General features: G+C 39.3%; 1 protein-coding gene across 2 annotated transcripts in view; it reads left to right on the top strand.

Annotated features, from left to right (window-relative positions):
• Positions 1-18,081, top strand: part of Reln (reelin) — a 439,528-nt gene that overhangs the window by 279,032 nt on the left and 142,415 nt on the right. For both annotated transcript variants that reach the window (XM_005377236.2, XM_005377235.2), the window contains exons 12-17: positions 1,287-1,438; positions 8,395-8,507; positions 9,791-9,999; positions 10,745-10,873; positions 11,988-12,097; positions 17,964-18,030. In XM_005377236.2, coding sequence (XP_005377293.1) covers positions 1,287-1,438; positions 8,395-8,507; positions 9,791-9,999; positions 10,745-10,873; positions 11,988-12,097; positions 17,964-18,030 — 780 coding nt within the window. The remainder of the gene's footprint in view (positions 1-1,286; positions 1,439-8,394; positions 8,508-9,790; positions 10,000-10,744; positions 10,874-11,987; positions 12,098-17,963; positions 18,031-18,081) is intronic.

Below are 18,081 nucleotides of genomic sequence, written 5' to 3'. Positions count from 1 at the left end.
CATCGCAGCTATTCATATATATATATATATATATATATATATATTTATGTTTTGTCTTCCTTCTTTCTTTTTTCTTCTTTCCCTTATCCCAGTCATTCCTTCCTTTGAGCAATTTCTTTCCCTTTCCTATCATCTATTTTATGTTTTGAGTTTTACCTAGTCTTCCAGGTTCCTACACCAAGGAAACAATATGATGTTTACCCATCTGGGTCTGATTTATTTCACTTATGAGTATGGTGTCTAGTTGCATCCATTTACCTACAAAAGCCTGGAGTTTATCTTTTTTAATAGCTGAGTAATACTCCATTGTATAAAAATACCATAACTTTTTTATCCATTCCTCAGTGGATGGGCATCTGGGTTGTTTCCAAGATTTAGCTAGAACAAATTGTGCTGCTATAAACATGGGTGCACATATATTGCTGTGGTATGATGACTTTAATTCTTCCAGGAAAATACCCAGAAGGGAAATAGCTGGGTTAGATGGGACTTCCAATCCTAGTTTCGTGAGGAATCTCCAAATTGATTTCCACAGTGGTTTCACCAATCCACACTCCCACCAGCAGTGGAGTAGGGTTCCTTTCTCCCCACAGCCTCTCCAGCATTTGTTATTGGTTGATTTCCTGATGATAGCCATTCTTTCTGGGGTGAGATGGAATCTCAGTGTTCTTTTAATTTGCATTTCTCAGATGACTAATGACATTGAACATTTTTTCATGTATTTATTCGCCATTAGTATCTCTTCATTAGAGAAGTGTGTATTCAGCTCAGATGCCCATGTTTGGATTGGGTCTTTGAATTTGCGGGGCCTGATTTTTTTTAATTCTTTATATGTCCTAGATAGAAGTCCTTTGTCTGAGGGGCAGTTAGATAAAACTTTTTCCCAATTCGTGGGTTTTCTTTTTACTTTATTGGTGATTTCTTTAGATATGCAGAAACTTTTCAATAAGATGAGATCCCTGTTGTTCATTCTTTGAAGTGCTTCCCGTGCCGTTCAGTTTTTGTTCATGAACTCTCTGCCTACCCCAGTGTCGTCAAGATTTTTACCTACTTTCTTTTCCATTAAATTTAGTGTTTCTGTTTTAATATATAGATCTTTGATCCATTTTGACTTTAATTTAGTGCATGGTGATGAAATGTGTTTAAATTGTGTTCATTGTCTAAGATTGCAGCACCACATCTTTGAGAATTATTTATTACTAATAAATGGTCTTCATTAAAAATTGTTATACTTATAAAGCTTTGATATAATATGCTAACTCTTGATTATTCTCCTTTTTTTAAAGATGGGACATCTTGGGAGCTGTTATTGGTACAGAATGTGGGACAATAGAATCAGGTTTATCAGTGGTCTTCCTCAAAGATGGAGAGAGGAAATTGTGCACTCCGTACATGGACACTACTGGTTTTGGGAACCTGCGGTTCTACTTTGTTATGGGTAGGTACATTTTGAACAAACTTTGCTGACCCTAGGGCCGATTCCAGGCCAGTACCTATTTCTGAGGAAGTATGATCTTTTGTGCTCATCTCTACTTCAGGCCCGCCTTGCCGACGCCATCTTGAGAGCGCAGGGCATGGCGTGCGGTGACTAGGCCTGAACACAAAGAAGCCAAGATACCTTTCTTCCACCTCCCCGCATGGTCATAGCTAAAAAGACAGTGGGAGAGAGACTGAGAGAAAAACAACTTCTTCATTCATAGCCTGTAACTTCACAAAAGAGAGTCCTCGCTCAAGCTGAGTCACTGTTTTCATCAGCATCTCATCACTGCCTAACATTTTTCTTGTGGAAGAGTAAGAAAGTAACAGGCTTATAACCCTTTATTGTACTTTAGCAGAACTCTCTACCTTCTGTTTGCAAACACGTAAGAAAGAAATGCTCTTAAGATATGTTTTCCTTCAAATTTGTGTGGGAAAAATACCCAAACATGAAGGAGAAAGTTGAAACGTGTGACCTCCCAAATTTATCCTGCTAATCAGCAAGAGCCACAGTGACATATCTATGCACTGGCGTCATTCCAGAAATGCACACAGGGTCACACGGTTTCTTTGCTGGGCAGCCAGAAAGGCACAGGCAACATCTGGAAGCAAAACAGGAAACAAGCATGCGAACGGCAGGCCCTCAGAACACACAGCTCTCCTGTGTGACAGTCACACGGCACCGGCGTGTGGGGTGACCCTCAGGCTGTCTCATTCTCTCGTGCATCTTGTCCATGTGACAGCAGGTGCTTCATTTCCAGTAATAATCTGTTCGGAGCAGAGAAGTCGCAAATTTAAAATGATGTAATTTCACACTTACAGGGATTCTTACCTTGACCCTGAAATAGTTTATGTGCAGAAGGGCCCAAAACTCGTTTCCTTAAAGTAATTAATATTCTAACTGCTTCTTATTGTATTAAAAGTGGTTCCTAGAAAACTTTAAGCAGAAATTTACAAAAATTTGAAAATAAAAAGCTCTAAAAAATTTTATATACCAGTGAAATTTAGGGTTTTCTTCCCTTTTACCTTTTCTGACACAATATATTTGACTCTTTTTCTTTTTTACAGTAAATCAACCCAGTTGAATGTGTTTATATAAGATTAAATCATCACTGTATACGTCCTAATGTATGAAATGTTAAGTCGTATTTAACCTCTCAAGCAAAACAGATCATTAACTAATGAATTAAAATACTATTGGCTATGCAGGAAAAATTAGCTTGAATGAGCGCAAGGAAATACATTATCCCAAAATAAAAGAATGTTCAAATAAAAGTCAGAAATATCTGTTGAAATAAAGGCATAAGCCAAGATGTATGGGGGATACAACCGGGGAGAGTAAAGCTAAATCACCCTGAATCAGAGTTGCTGGTCGAACGAGTTCTACGTGCAAAGCACTCAAGACAGTGCCGAGTAAGCAGACTCATCTATTTATGATATAAAACTAGACAAAGCCCCTGCCCACACATAACATCTAACTATGAACAAGGGCAAATGCAACATGCTGTACTGGAATGAAAAAGCTATGAAAGGGCACAGAAAGTAGCGGACAGCAGAGGTGAGGGTGAAGCTTGGTGGAGGAGTTGGCCTTGGAAATCAGCCTCGAAAGCTGCGCATGATTTACATTTAAAGGGACAGGAGAATTCCAAATGAAGCATATGAGGGATGGGAGGCATTAAAAATGAAAGTACATGTTATGTTTGGGGCTGAGTGATTTTCCCAGGATAGCTGAGTGGAAGAACCAAGATGGCGTTAGAGAAGAGAATTAGAGCCCCAGTGGTGATCTTCTTCGGTTGTACACTGTGGAGTTTGTCCACTTCCTTGAAGTAATGTAGAGCCATCAGAGGGTTCCTGTTAGTTCTGTACTATTACCTGTGTTTTAGAAAGATAATTCCGGAAGGAGTGTGAAGGGAAGAGTGAAATAATCAGAAAGGAAAACACACTCTAGTTAAACTTACTTTAGAGAAACAGTGATTTTTGTGTCAACCTGTTCTGTGCAGTGCATGTTATCTGACCCCCTAACCTGGGGGCTGAGGTACCATTCCAAGCAAAAAGACCGGAGGTGGTGGTGGTGGAGGTAGAGTAGAAGAGGGCACAGAGATGGGACTGCCAGAGACATGGAACACCGACGTCGGCACCCACTTCACTGGGGGTTACGGCTGTGGCACTGGAGAAGACACAGATTGCTCTTCTGGGTGATTGGAAAGATGATGCCATTTCCTCAAGTAAGAAATGGCAAAAAAGGAGGCAAGCATGGAGATGATTTTGGTAGTATATATATTAAGCCTGAGGTATTTAGAATGTCATGTGAAGCCAGAACTTCAAGTCTGTGTTTGAATCCGATTTGAGTATATTCCATATACAGGTGTTCTGAGCAGAAGGTGGCCTGTGATGTGACAGTTCTTAGGGAGAATCCTCATCTAGAAGGACAAAGAGTGGGCAGAGGTGACTGAGAAAGGAAGGGTGTGGGGGAGGTGGGAGGAAGGTCCTTTGGCCCTGCAGGAGGATGGAGGAAATGACTCAGGCTGGGATGACAGGAAAGTGATCTTCAGTGTGGGGAGTGACAGACAGAAAGGTCAACCGGGATAAGGGCTAACAAGCTAAGGACTTTGAGACAGCATTCCCAATGGGAATTGCCTAGGACTCCAAGGTACACGGGGTTTAAAAAATGAAGGACATCTAGCTCTGAAATAGGATTTCTCCTTCAAGAAATTGGTCAATACAGATAAAGAAATAGAGTGCTGATCTGGAGGAAACAGCTGCATCCAGGGAAGGTGTTTTTTAGGGTAGGGTAGGGTAAGGTAGGATAGGATAGGATAGGGTAGGGTAGGATAGGATAGACTAGGGTAGGGTAGGGTAGGGTAGGGTAGGGTAGGGTAGGACAGGACAGGACAGGACAGGACAGGACAGGACAGGACAGGACAGGATAGGATAGGATAGGTAAGATGGATAGGATAGGATAGGATAGGATAGGTAAGATAGGATAGGATAGGTAAGATAAGATAAGATAGGGCCAGTCCTATAGAAAAGACTTTAATACTGTAATACCTGATGGGAAAGAAGGCAATATGGGAAGGGATTTAAGATAATATAGTTTGCAATTGGGCCTCATTAAATATTGCCCTTTAGGAAAATCAGTGTCTGATTGTTAATCTAGATGAGATCACACTCTCTCCCTTTCAAACCCTGTGTGTGATATCTTCTATCTATGGTTCATAATTTCTATAACAATCATTTCTGGAAAACTTGACCAACTTTCCAAACTTGGGTCAAAGTCTGTTTCCTTTAGTCATATATTCATTTATTCAATATAAATTGAAGACCAGTTTGAAACACTGCTCTTCAAGTCAGAATGCAGTGAGCAAGACAAAAATAATGAGACATCATTCATTCAATTATTTATTATTCCTCAAAAAACATTTACTGAGCACCTACTATGTACCCAGCTCTTTTACCTCAGACTTGTATCTCTTTTCTCTAAATCTTCACTGAGTGTATGACAGCACAATGCAGTACAATGCTAATTATCATTCTTAATTAGCATTCTTATCATTCAAATAAGTAGTCATCCCTGTCGATAGGAAATATGTTCAGAGATCTCCAGTAGTTGCCATACACCACAGATAGTACTGTACCCTATATATGTTGCAGAATTCAAGAGACTGGAGAGACCACAGGAAAATCGGGAAGATCTGTTTATTTAGATGTACACCTGGCTCAGCCGACTTCTGTCAGAAGGGCTGAGTACTGAACAAAGGAAGAGTTCCTGTTTTATACATGTTACCAATGGGGCTGGTCTTAGGTGTGAAACTTGTGGGTGGGCAGAAGGAGAATAAAGGCAGTTTGTCAAGCTGTGACAATTTTGTAGCATACCGTGGTGGCCCTGCTTGGGTAGAACAGAATACTGTGGAAACAGGAAGTTTTAAATTTTTACTTAAGGGGACAAAAGCTACTGTGTTAGAACAAAGAGCAACAGCTGTAGGGAAAGGGAAGTTAGGGAAACTCAACTCTTCCTATTTAGGTCCTGCTTCATATATACTACTTACAGGTATGTACACATGTATGTATATATGTAAGTTGCAATAAAAATCAAATGAATGTGGTCTCTTTTTAAAAGAATGAAGAGAAATATTAATTTTTTTACCATGGTTGACTGTAACAAACCATGGAAAGCAAAATCACAGATGAGGGACAACTACGTACTAGTCTTGTTTTTCACACTAAATTACAAACCTTTTGAGGTCAGGGTGTATTTTCCCTTTCTAGCCCAATGACTTGCAAATAGTAAAACTTCAAAAAAATCACTTTCTTTATATAAATACGTATCTTAAAAGCTACTTAGAACCGCATTTAAATTACTTTAAAACTGCCCAGCCATCTAGCTTTCATGGAACTCTTCCTGTGCCTTCATTGCTGAACAAGATGGACCCCGAGTTCCTTTTTGCACAAAGCATCAGAGGCCACCAAGTTAGAGAAGAATCCACTTCTTCAATAGGAGCTGCTGCTTCCAAAACTTCACAGAACTGATCAATGGTCCCCAGCGGGTCTTTTAGATAAAGTCTATCATCACGTTAGTGTTTTGGCTTCTTCGAGGCTTTCTTCTGCCATCCAGGGCTGGACAGGCCTCTCTCATGTGTTTCTGTCTGTTCTCTCTACAAGCAGAAGCAGCTCAGGGATGAGGCTTAGGAGAGCAGAGTGGGTACAGGGAGTGAGCGAATGAAACGACGGAGAATTGATAGTCTGGTCCCTGCCTTCAGGTGTGGTGCACTAAACCTCCCGGCTGTGACCTTGCACACTTTTAGTCCTCTTTGATGTGTGCTCAGTGCTCAATTAAAAAATTGTTTTTTCCCTTCCTTCTTTTCTCCTTTCTCCCATCCCAGCTCTTCTTTCCTTTTGAGCAGTTTCTCTCCTTTCACAATATCTATTGTACCTTTTGGATCTTACTTACTCTTTCAGTCTCTTACATTAGGGAGACAATATGATGTTTACACATGCGAGTCTGATTTATTTCACTTATATATATATATATATATATATATATACACGAGCCAAGAGAATTGTACTACTAATCTCTATTAGGTCATTGAAAGGAAGAGTTGGTGCTTACGTTGTTTGATCAATTTTGCATGCCTGTATCTGGTAATCTGAGCAGCTCATTTGAAGATAACAATATGCAATACAGTACCCATGGTTAATTTCCTATCATCTTGTTTTGAAATTCTGTATCTTCTTATTGTTTTTTGTCTTTAAAAAAATTTTTTTTAATAAATAAATAAGGCCAGCATAGTGGCGCATGCCTATAATCCCAGCACTCAGAAGGCTGAGGCAGGAGGATTGATGCGAATTTAAGACCAACTTGGGCTACAAAATGAGCTCAAGGCCAACCTGAACTGCATAGTGAGACCCTGTCTCAAAAAGACAAAAATAATAATAATAATAATGAATAATTGTTTTTCAAAACAAGGAATTTTGTTTGTACATGGATCTTTTCCCCGGAGACCATCATTTACAGTGGCTTCACTAGCTATATTTATACACTGATGTATGTAATGAGATGTTTAAAAATATGACATAAATGTCAAAGATCATAACATTTTTCTCTACAAGTTATTGACCTTGAACAGTAAATATCCACTGGGATGAGATTTACATTGTCACTATATCTGGATTCTCTGCTCCCAGTTCAGACTAACCTATATTTATTATATGCCAGTTTGCATATGCTTAACATATGTAATGTGCCAAATTTCAGTGTTTTACAAACATTGTCATCAAAATTTTCCTATTGTATGATAGTACAGGTTTAATGTCTAAAAGAATAACATTAAATACAGACTATAGGCACACTGTGTGGATTACAACCATGGGTAGCCTCAGTTTCACTTACAAAGTGGGCACTTATTAATACTTAAATGAAAGTGTTATTATTAAATGAAAAAAGATATCTCTATGTAACATTACCTGATGCATGACATATAGTAAGTGCTTCACAAAATTATGTAGTGTTAGTCTATGGTAGGAGCATAATAGTGAAAAGAATAGAAGATCACAGTTAAAAATATAACATCTACCCATGCTAGTTAATTTATCTTGTGTTTCAAGTATCCACTGTGTTATTCAGTTTAATTATAAAGACAATCTTAATTACCTTTCAGTTCTAATGGTGTGTCATTTCGTGTGCCTGTAAAGTAGAGTGGTAGGGATAAACTTTTGTACCTATCTCCCAACAATCAAATGAAGCACCAACCATAAAAATATAAAATAAACTGCATTTAAAATATAAATATATGTGCTAAAATACTACAGATACTATTTGCAGCGGTTTGAACTATGCCACTTCAGAAGTCTTTGATGCAGTAGTCACCAGGCTTTTTTAAAACCATAATCAATAGGTCTTGAACTTTGGTCATAAAGCTCTCAAATATGATGGTATAATAATGGCTTATTAAAAAAAGTAGAACACATGTTTTTAATATGAGTTGAAACAGGAGGGTATAATTATTCCACAATGCAGACCATTACTTGAGTAATCTCATTATCCAAAAAGTTCACAAAAATCAAATCTTTGATCTTTAGCATGGTCCATCTGAGTTATCTCCATAATTTCCTTGGATTTGATTATCTTTGTTTAGAGTTATTATTTTTTTTTGTCTTTTTCAGGCGGAGTTTCCCTATGTAGTTCAGGCTGGCCTTGAACTTGCTTTGTAGCCCAGGCTGACCTTGAACTTGCAGTGATCTTCCTGCCTCAGCCTCCCAAGTGCTGGGATTACAGGCATGCGCCACCATGCCCAGCTGTTTAGGGTTATTCTTAAATGACATCTGCATAGCATAATTACTTCTTATTCTGAAATTTAACATGGGATTTGCTGGTTTGGATGCAAATGTCTACTAACAACATGAAATTTTTATTTGGTGCAGGAGGAATTTGTGACCCCGGAGAGTCTCATGAAAACGATGTTATCTTGTATGCAAAGATCGAGGGAAGGAAAGAGCACATTGCATTGGATACACTTTCCTATTCCTCATATAAGGTAGGAATGCCAGTCCTTGCCCCACATGACCCACCTAGAATTCTGGGGTCAGCTAAAGTCAAAACCAGGAAGACCATGCCAAATGCAGAGGATAAATACCTTTTCTGGCAGCCCAAGAAATTTCCAGGTTTTTTAAAAGATGACAGATATTTTAACACGCATTTTTACTCCTGATACAAATGAAAAGTTGGGCTTTGTTAGGAAGAGTGAATTACAGTCCATCAACGACAATAAAGCTGAACCCAATACTCTGCCTGACAGTTATTCTTACCCCTGAGAAAGTTCTAAAAGTGACTGCAGTGACGCTGCCCCACAGCCTTGCTATCAGGCAGGATGAATATTTATCCAACATTTTGAGGTTTCCCAGGCAGAAGACATTGTAGCAGTACAGATTATTGTTACCTTTGCTTTTTGCTTTGGTAATTGGAGCTACTGAAGTTGACCTTTTTCCTTTGCCCTTTGGATATAGGACAGGTGTTATCTGTGATAATTTGCAGACATCCTCAGAATGATGTGAGGTAGAAAGGTATAAGGTATAAAATTTTATTAGAATAGATTTGTCTGTGCTGAAGCTCTACTCATACACTTGTTATGAGTTAGCTTTCTCTCCATATGGATGGCAACCTAGGTACTTTAAAGAGCTTAAGCACAGCCAAGTCGGGAGCAACCAGAAAGACTCCAAGCTAGGTGCACATGCAAAAGTAACTCAGTTTACACCACCTGAGACTTCCCACTGGGCTACTTTTCCAGCCACAGTTCAGTAGGGTGACACTCAGACCAAATCGGTTAATTAAGCTATCATGCATTAATGCATGGGCTCTGGATATTTCTGTTTTCAGAATACCTAGTTTGGAAAACTGCTAATATGATACAAATCTACTTTTTAAAAGACTGATTTTAAAAACACTGAGTCAAGTAAATGTCAAGTTGCTTTTGTCTTTGCTAAGTTAAATAATCTGGATACACATACTTGGATAACTTTTAAAAACCTCGGACTAAATCATCTTCAGGCAGAGACTGATCAGTCACATACTGGAGACCTCGCCTGTCCACCAAGGAGGAATCCTAAGTCGTTAAAACTAATGCTTTTTTAGGACAGCGTCTTCCACATGAGGAAACAAGTGGAACACAAGGGACCTTGTGTGATGCTCAATAAATAGCAGTTAGCTATTTAGTGAAGGAAGGAAGAAAAGAGTACTTTGAAGGAAGGCGGAATCTAGCAGAATTCACAGTGACCGACACAGGAAGGACAATGAGTGGTTTTGTTTTTCTTTCTTTGGAAGGTTCCATCTTTGGTTTCTGTCGTCATCAACCCTGAACTTCAGACTCCTGCTACTAAATTTTGTCTTAGGCAAAAGAACCATCAAGGACATAATAGGAATGTCTGGGCTGTAGACTTTTTCCACGTCTTACCTGTTCTCCCTTCTACAATGTCTCACATGATACAATTTTCTATTAATCTGGGATGTGGAACACATCAACCTGGTAACAGGTAAGAAGCTCTATTTTGTGAGGGAACCAATCTAATGAAAAGTGAACACATGGACTTGCCTATTAACTCAGAGAGAATATCTCAATCTGTTTTAATCTGGATTTTAAAATCCATTATTAAAACATGCGTTTTCCCCAAAAGAAAAGTCCTTCAATGAATATATGTGGTATGTATGAGTGGGCAGATATTAAACCAGGATGACTTCATTCTAAGAGCTTGGTGCTAAGCATCGGGGGTGGTTACAGGGGCCGCGGCAGCCATCCACTACAGCAGACTGCTCAGAGAGGAAAAATAAGTAACTGAAAGAAAGCCTGACCTCATGTCGGCCAGTGACCCCCTAATAATAGGCACGGAAATCAATTAGCACTTCAAGAGCTATGACTTCTCGGTTTCACTTGCTGAAGTGTTGCTCAGTCCTTTCTAAGAATTTTGCCATCTCACATTCACAGGATGAAGCGACAGTGTGAGACATGTAATTGCCTTGTCATCTATCGAATTTAAGGTCACCAACCCAAGTTACCATTTGCTGTCTTTCAAACATAGTTTGTTTTATAGCAATAATGTAACCGCTTGCCCTTTGAAGGCTGTCAGACTTCCGGGAAGGAGGAAACGATCATTTAGGGATCACCGTCTTAAAGAAATTTCACACCAGTTCTACGGAGGCTTAATATATTAGGCAGAGATGAAAACATTTTTATTTATTGTCTTCGCCCCTTTTCTGCTGTACTCACTATGGTGTTGATAGTGTCAGCTTAGAGTTTTCTACCAACCGTGGGCGCTCCTGGTCCCTCCTCCACACCGAGTGCTTGCCTGAAATCTGTGCCGGTCCCCACCTGCCCCACAGCACCGTGTACTCCTCTGAAAACTACAGTGGGTGAGTAACCGCTCCAAGCTGACAAAGGATGTGAATTCGGGTGATCAAAGAGGATCCTGAGACTAGAATTTTTTTTCACAATAGTGGGGACTGTGACTTCTTAACAGGATATTGTTTTGTTTTGTTTTTAAGACAATACTTTGGCTAAATCTGATACAGGATCACAGTTCATCAGATCATACGTTCTTTACGTACTTGACTCATATTTTGAATAATGTGAACGTAAATTCTATATGACAGCCCTGTGGTTATTGCTAGAGAAATGGGGGAAAGGACAGTGTTAGGGGTAGATCTGCTTCAGATCTTCCTCTGCCATCTGCTATCTGTGCAATGTTTATTCTCTCTTATTTTCCACTTCTTTCACCATGAATTTAGGAAGCTAATAATATTGTGGAATTAAAGGTGGTTATTTAAAATGCTTGCCATTTTACAGAATAAGCGCAAGATACAAAGTAAACAACAACAAACTTAAGTTGGGAAAATTATTTTCCTTTTCTTAACCCCTTGTTGGATGCATGAAAGGCTGGGGTAGCAACAAATGTAAAAGTAATTGATGCTTCTCAGCACCCCAGCTCCTCACAGATGCTTCTGATAGAATAACATCTGAAGTCAAACCTAATGTCAACATTATCCCATATTTACCTGTAATGAAGCATTACTTGGTACCCCATTAACATGTACTATTTTTGTACTTTTCTATATTAATTTTAAAATAAATTTTAAAATAAAACAGACAAAAATGTTAAAAAGTAAAGTAAATAAATATCACTTAGTATTAAGAACAAATCCACTACTCAGAACAACCACAGAGAAATCGGAACATCACAAGTACATAAAATAGATCCAAAAGATGTGAATAGAAACCAGGCACATGCTTATAATCCCAGCTATTCTCGAGGCTGAGGCAGGAGAATGGTTAGTTGGAAGTAAGCCTGAGAAATTTAGCAAGACTGTCTCAAAATGAAAAAAAAAAAAGGGCTGAGGATGTAGCTCAGTAACAGGGTATTTGTTTGGCATACAGAAGACTGCAGGTTGAACCCCCTGTGGACTGCAAGGGGAAAAAAAATGATGTGAACATAGCTATGAAGCTGGTTTTGTGCTAAATTTCTTGCAGGTGGAACCGCATAACGATTCCCCTCCCTAATGCAGCACTAACCCGAGACACCAGGATTCGCTGGAGACAAACGGGACCAATCCTGGGAAACATGTGGGCAATTGATAACGGTTAGTGTTTCTGCCTGTCATAATCACATGCCATTGATGTAGAAACTTCCTGTGCTTTTGTTTGTCAGCACAGACTTAATCACATTCCTAAGTCATGGTCTTGCGAATCATTAAACGCCCTTTCTTCCTTTTCTCCTTTGCATTCCGTAAGAAGCCCAGGATGTGCAATCAGAAAAAAATAAAGGCTGTGTAGTCAGCATTATTAGATGCTAGAATGCTTCAACGTACATAATTTTAAAATGCTTGACACTCTGAAACTCAGATTCACAGCTGATGACAAGGGATATCCTAACATTTTCTTTGAATGTTTTGTGCAAAATTAACATAAATACCATCCTGTATGTATTAAAATGAGACCCATTCTTCTCGTAGTAACTGCCACAACATCTGGAAGGCTTATCTTTGAGTTGCAGACACTACACAGAAGGAAATATCATCTCTGAAATGCTACTGAAGCTTCTACTCCTTCTCAGAAAATAGTACAAAAGGAAAATGTGGATTTACATAAATTTTTTCAGTGAATTATTGATAATTTCTTGCATCATTTTATAGCCAGTATCACTTGTGACAAGTATATAATGAGAGAATTTTATACTAGGGGGTTACATGACTGTAAATTTTTTACATTTGTTATTAATAGCCAACTCTTTGTTTATATGCATTTAAATTCTAATAATATGTAGATTTGTAGATTTTCTAGTTTTAGAATATATAAATTTGACTGAAGATTTATACTATAAGGAAGTATAAAGGGGAAGGAGAAGGGAAAGAGAAAATATCAGTATTAGCCAGGTTAAGTGACACAGGCCTGTAATTCCACCCACTGAGGAGGCTGAGGCAGAGGAACAGCAAATCCAAGTCCAGCCTGAGCAACTTAAAGACCCTGTCTCAAAATGGAAAAAAAATACTTTAAATGGGCCAAGGATGTAGCAATTTCTTAGAATTTGGCAGGCATGGGATTCAATCCCCTGTACCAAAAAAGAAAAAGGCAATGGTTAGGCAAATTTAGCCTGGCACTGATTTGTGGTGAATATTATAAAATAGAATAAACTTACACCATTGTTCAACTTTCATATGATAATATTCTTTTTGTTACTTTGAATAATTAAACACTGAGAAACTAATTACTTACAGTTTTTGAAATTTGGAGATAAAAAGACACTGTAATTTACCTATAAACCAATATGAATTACTTAACAATCTATATTCAAAGAAGACCAACAAGAGGCTCACCCTTCAAAGACCATGTAAGTTGTAGGTATATACACTTAGTGCATTGGCAAAAATATTTAAAATTAAATGTAGTTTCTCCATTGATAGAATGTTTTCCATAGCATTTTAATTATGGCATCTGCTAATGAGCTCTAGGGATTGTGTGCATCTGAGTAGTAGGATATGAATGGATTTTTCATTCTCATGATTTCCAAGGGTCCTATAATGAACCTTTATTAGTAATCACAAAATACTAATAAGGAACCAAATTATATCAGATAGTTAAACATGCAGTGAAGCACATATGAACATATGAAAACATTCCTAAAGAAGGCTATTACAACGTGATTTGAGGTCAGTGTCTTAATTACTTTTCACATTGCTGGGACAAAATACCCAATACCCACAAGTTAAAAGAAGGAAGGTTTATTTCAGCTCAGTTTGTAGTGGTTTCAGTCCATAGTCAGCTGGCTTCAAAGCAGGGTGGCATGGCAGAGGGACACAACAGAGGAGAAAGAGTTCATGGTGTGGCAGACAGAAGGCAGTGAGCAGCAAGCAGCAAACCTGCCTTTCCCTGTTATCTTAGCCAGGCTACAAGACTTTCGGGTAGTACCACCCACACCCAGAACCATGCTAAACCAATCAGTGGAATAATTTAGTTGTCACACTCTTAATGTATATTCACACATCCTAGATCCATCTGTCTCTGAAAAGCCCCTATGAGTGCATGCAGCTTTTAAGGGGTACATCTAGATATAAGCTGTAATAGTGAGAAAGTGTTTGCTGTATATCTCTGAGTGCCTACCATCCATCATGCTTTGAGTACAATGGGAGAAGGTTGAGACATAGAGAATGCACATGGCTGCCAGCATGTGCCGAATGCAAAGCCTAGGGCAGAATCTTTTTAATCCTGTTATCATTGTGGGTGAGGTTTACACAAAAATAGGCTTTTTCACAAGGCAGGAAAAGAACACATACTCCTTCTCAAGAAAAATGTGCGGTAATGAATGCCCTCTGAAATCTCCCCAACTTCACAATGAGATTTGAGAATTATAGAGGGAAATATAATTACATAATCTTATGTAGAGATATATAAACATACATATATAAATATGTTTATATATATATATATATATATACACACACACACATGCTTTTATAGGGGGAAAAGAAATACAGAGGGAAAAAGGACCAGTGTCATATTTCTGTTAGGTGTGTTCTTCCTTCACAACAGAGATGGCTCCTGCTAGTATGTAAGAAAATTATTTTGGAAGTTATCCTGAAAGATCTTAGCAAAATGGAAATTCCCGGGGAAAATAATGATTTTTATCATATTTTTATTTTTCAAATTGTGTTACACTAATAACAATAGTGAAGGAAATTGATCTGCATTTTACCCTTGGGGGAAAATGACCTGTAAACTTGCTCATACCATGAGTCCTAACAGCTCCATCATCGGTAGAGAAGGATGACTAAAGTCTTGACTGCTGTTTTCTCATTGACTTGGAAAATCTGTTTCTGAATTTTTTTATGATGAACTATGACAGGGGTGTGCTATAGAGCAGTCTCCAGAGTAACTGTGAAGAGCGCAGTCTGCCTCTTACAGGACCTGGAGCACGTCCTCTGGCAGCAATAAAATCAAGTGTGCTGGGAAGAAAACTTGCATGTTTATCCAGGCTAAAGAAGAATGGGCCACTTTTGGATTCTCCAGCATTTGTTGCACGGTGGACTTCATGGAAGCAATAGGACAGGACGGTGGTGATGAGTACTCCACCCTAGCATGGTGACAAAGACCATAACTGTGTTGTGCTAGGAGTCACGCTGTGTTAGTCACTTTTCCATCTCTGGGACAAAACACCTGAAATTTAAAGGAAATTGTTTTGGCTGATGATTGCAGAAGGTACAGTTCATGTATGGTAAGTTGGCTCCAAAGCAGAAATGGCAGGGTTGAACTGCACGGCGGAGGAAAACTGCTCAACCCGTGGCAGCCAGAAATCAGAAAGAAGGGAGGAGCCGGGGACAAGAACGCACCTTCCAAGTCACACCCACAGTGTCTGACCTCTTTAACAAGGCCCCACCCCCTAACAGCAGGTGCAGGTATAAACTCATACGGATGAATGGATGAATCTGCTGATGAGTATAGCGCCCGCATGATCCAGTCACCTTCCAAAACTCCACCTCTGGATACATGAGACATTTGGGGGACATTGTAGATCTAAACCATAACATTCTACTCCTGACCCTCAAAACTCTCATGTCCATATGATTATGCAGAATCCATTTAGTCCATTTCTGAAAGTTATCAAAGTCTTATCAGCTCCAGCTCTGCTGGAAAGTACAAGTCCAAAGTCGTTTCTGACTTAAGGCAGACAGTCTCTATAGTAACAAATAAATAAATAAAAATGTTTCACTCCTTTCACCATACAGTGGCTTAGGGTAAACATTCCCATTCCAAAAGGGGGTGGGGGGTAGGAAGGAATCAGACAAAAGCAAGACTGAACATGAGCAGAGAGAACATTAAATCCTGTGGCTCCGTGTCCAGCGCTCAGGCAGGTTGTGGTGAGATGTGAGAGCCACAGAGCTTAGGCAGCCCTGCCTGTGTGGCCCTGCTGGTTGCAGCCCATGCGGCCTCTCTCTTAGGTTGGTTCTGCTCACTGCCTATGGTTTTACCCCACCAACATCCCACATTCCTAGCATCTCCAATTTGCTGGGATCCCTACTGCACCTTCAGCTCAGGCACTTCCCTCTCAGGGCTCCTTGTCTGGCCTCCTGGGTCTATTTTTTTTTTTAATCTGTATGGAAGCTTCCATGGCCTCACAACTCTTGCACTCTGCATGCCTGTAAAATCACTAGCGTATGGATGATGCCCTCATCAACTGCCAGCTTGAGTAGTAGCCTCACACCCTTGATCCACAGTTGCAGTCACCTCTGAGTGCCTAGATGGCTGAATTCAGAAATACACTTCTGTAGGCAGCCCTGAGTGAGAAGGACACCCTGCAGCTTTTTTCTCAAGGCAAAGTTTTTCAAATTAGTTCACCCCATCATACCTTTTCATACCCTTTCATGGGTGAGGTCAGGCCAGTTCTTGAGGGTCTATCAAGGAACCTTTCCTATTATCCCGATGCAAAGCACTTTACTTCTTTACATGGCATTGATCTTTTCAGCAGCCACACTCTGCTTGGCCATAACTTTGGAGATTCTTTCTTTCCAAGCTACCACCAGAATCTCCCATCAATCTCTGCTTAGAGCAATCTAAGGCTTCTTTAGCCGGTATCTCCAAACCTTTGGAAACTCCTCCGTTCTAGGTCTCAACCCCAGTAAGCCACCAGGCGCCACCTAACAGCATGTGCAGCTCTGAACTGATGAAGGATGGAGCTGCTAATAAGCACAGCACCCTGTGATCCAGTCACCCTCCAGAAGCCCCACTTCTGAACACATGAGACTTTCAGGGGAGTTTTAGATCTAAACCACAGGACATGCTAAGGATGATGTACTCTCTTTTCCAAGGAATATTATTAACCCACTTTAAGGAATAGGAATACTGAGGGTTATTATTTATCCAGCTTCCAAGTGAAGCCAAAATATATATCCGGGATTATCTGACACCTACAACTGATATCTTTAACCAGGCAGCCTACCTAATCTCTTCTTCATCCATAGGTTCCTTCACCCAGTTTTTCCACTGGCTTGTTTTGCGTGTCATTTGAATTTCTACTCTTGTTAATTGGCTCTAGGGATTATGTGCTTCTAGGAACACAAGCCAAACTCTCTTTGCTAAAGAGAGTTTATTTTAAAATAGAATTATTTAAATATTTGACATGATTATAGAACTGAAAAGAAAGTGACAATGAACAATACATTTATTTATGCCTGACATTACATACATGAGTTCTGATAACCATTGCATATATAATCCTTGGTTTTGACCAATTTATACACTACTTCATGTGTTATTGATTGTGCTGATTACAAAAAAGACAGTATTTTCAAATGTACTGGAGTCTTAGTATCTCAGAACTTACCACTTGAGCCCTTTTTTAACATTTCAGAGATTAGAATTTTGGTTTATGGCATCACATTTTCAGTCAAGCCCAGCATTTAGGAAAATAATCTGCATTACACAGAAGGCTTTAAGCTCAATCACAGATTTTTAATTCTATATTTCTAGGAAAGAAGAATTTATATCTAGAAATATATGTAACATCATTTATAATGTTACAGATTTTCCCAGATGAGAATGGAAATTACTTCTCCATTTTGTGATATATCAAATCGATCCTTTATGTGTTCTTTACTTTTACGTAAAGAATATAAAGTAGAACACTCAAAGCACAGGCACAAAATATTCTGTCTGAAATTGTGTCAGCATGAGAGACTCTCTTCAGCAATCCCAATCATAAGAGCCTATTTTCCCTGGTATGAAACATTAACCTTGAAAGGATTATTCATGGAAGTTAAAACAGTTTCAGCGGATTTGTGACTAGGCGCTTATGTTGTCACATAGCATCCCACCTGTCACCTTGGATTCCTGCTCCGCAGCAGTCAGACAATGGGCCGCATTTCATGGGTACTGCTTCATGAAATTGGGCTGGTGATGTTCATAGTTTTTCCAGTTATGTTGCCATGTTTTACATGATTTCTTTTTTCTCTGCAGTTTATATTGGCCCATCGTGTCTCAAATTCTGTTCCGGCAGAGGACAGTGCACTCGACACGGCTGCAAGTAAGCATTTGAAAATGAGATGTGGGGCTGGGGATTTAGCTCAGCGGCAAA

The sequence above is a fragment of the Chinchilla lanigera genome, unplaced genomic scaffold (genome assembly GCF_000276665.1).
Source record: "Chinchilla lanigera isolate Chin_1 unplaced genomic scaffold, ChiLan1.0 scaffold00009, whole genome shotgun sequence".
NCBI lineage: Eukaryota > Metazoa > Chordata > Mammalia > Rodentia > Chinchillidae > Chinchilla > Chinchilla lanigera.
Note: the sequence above shows the minus strand (reverse complement) of the source record. Positions and strands in the feature narration are given on the sequence as shown.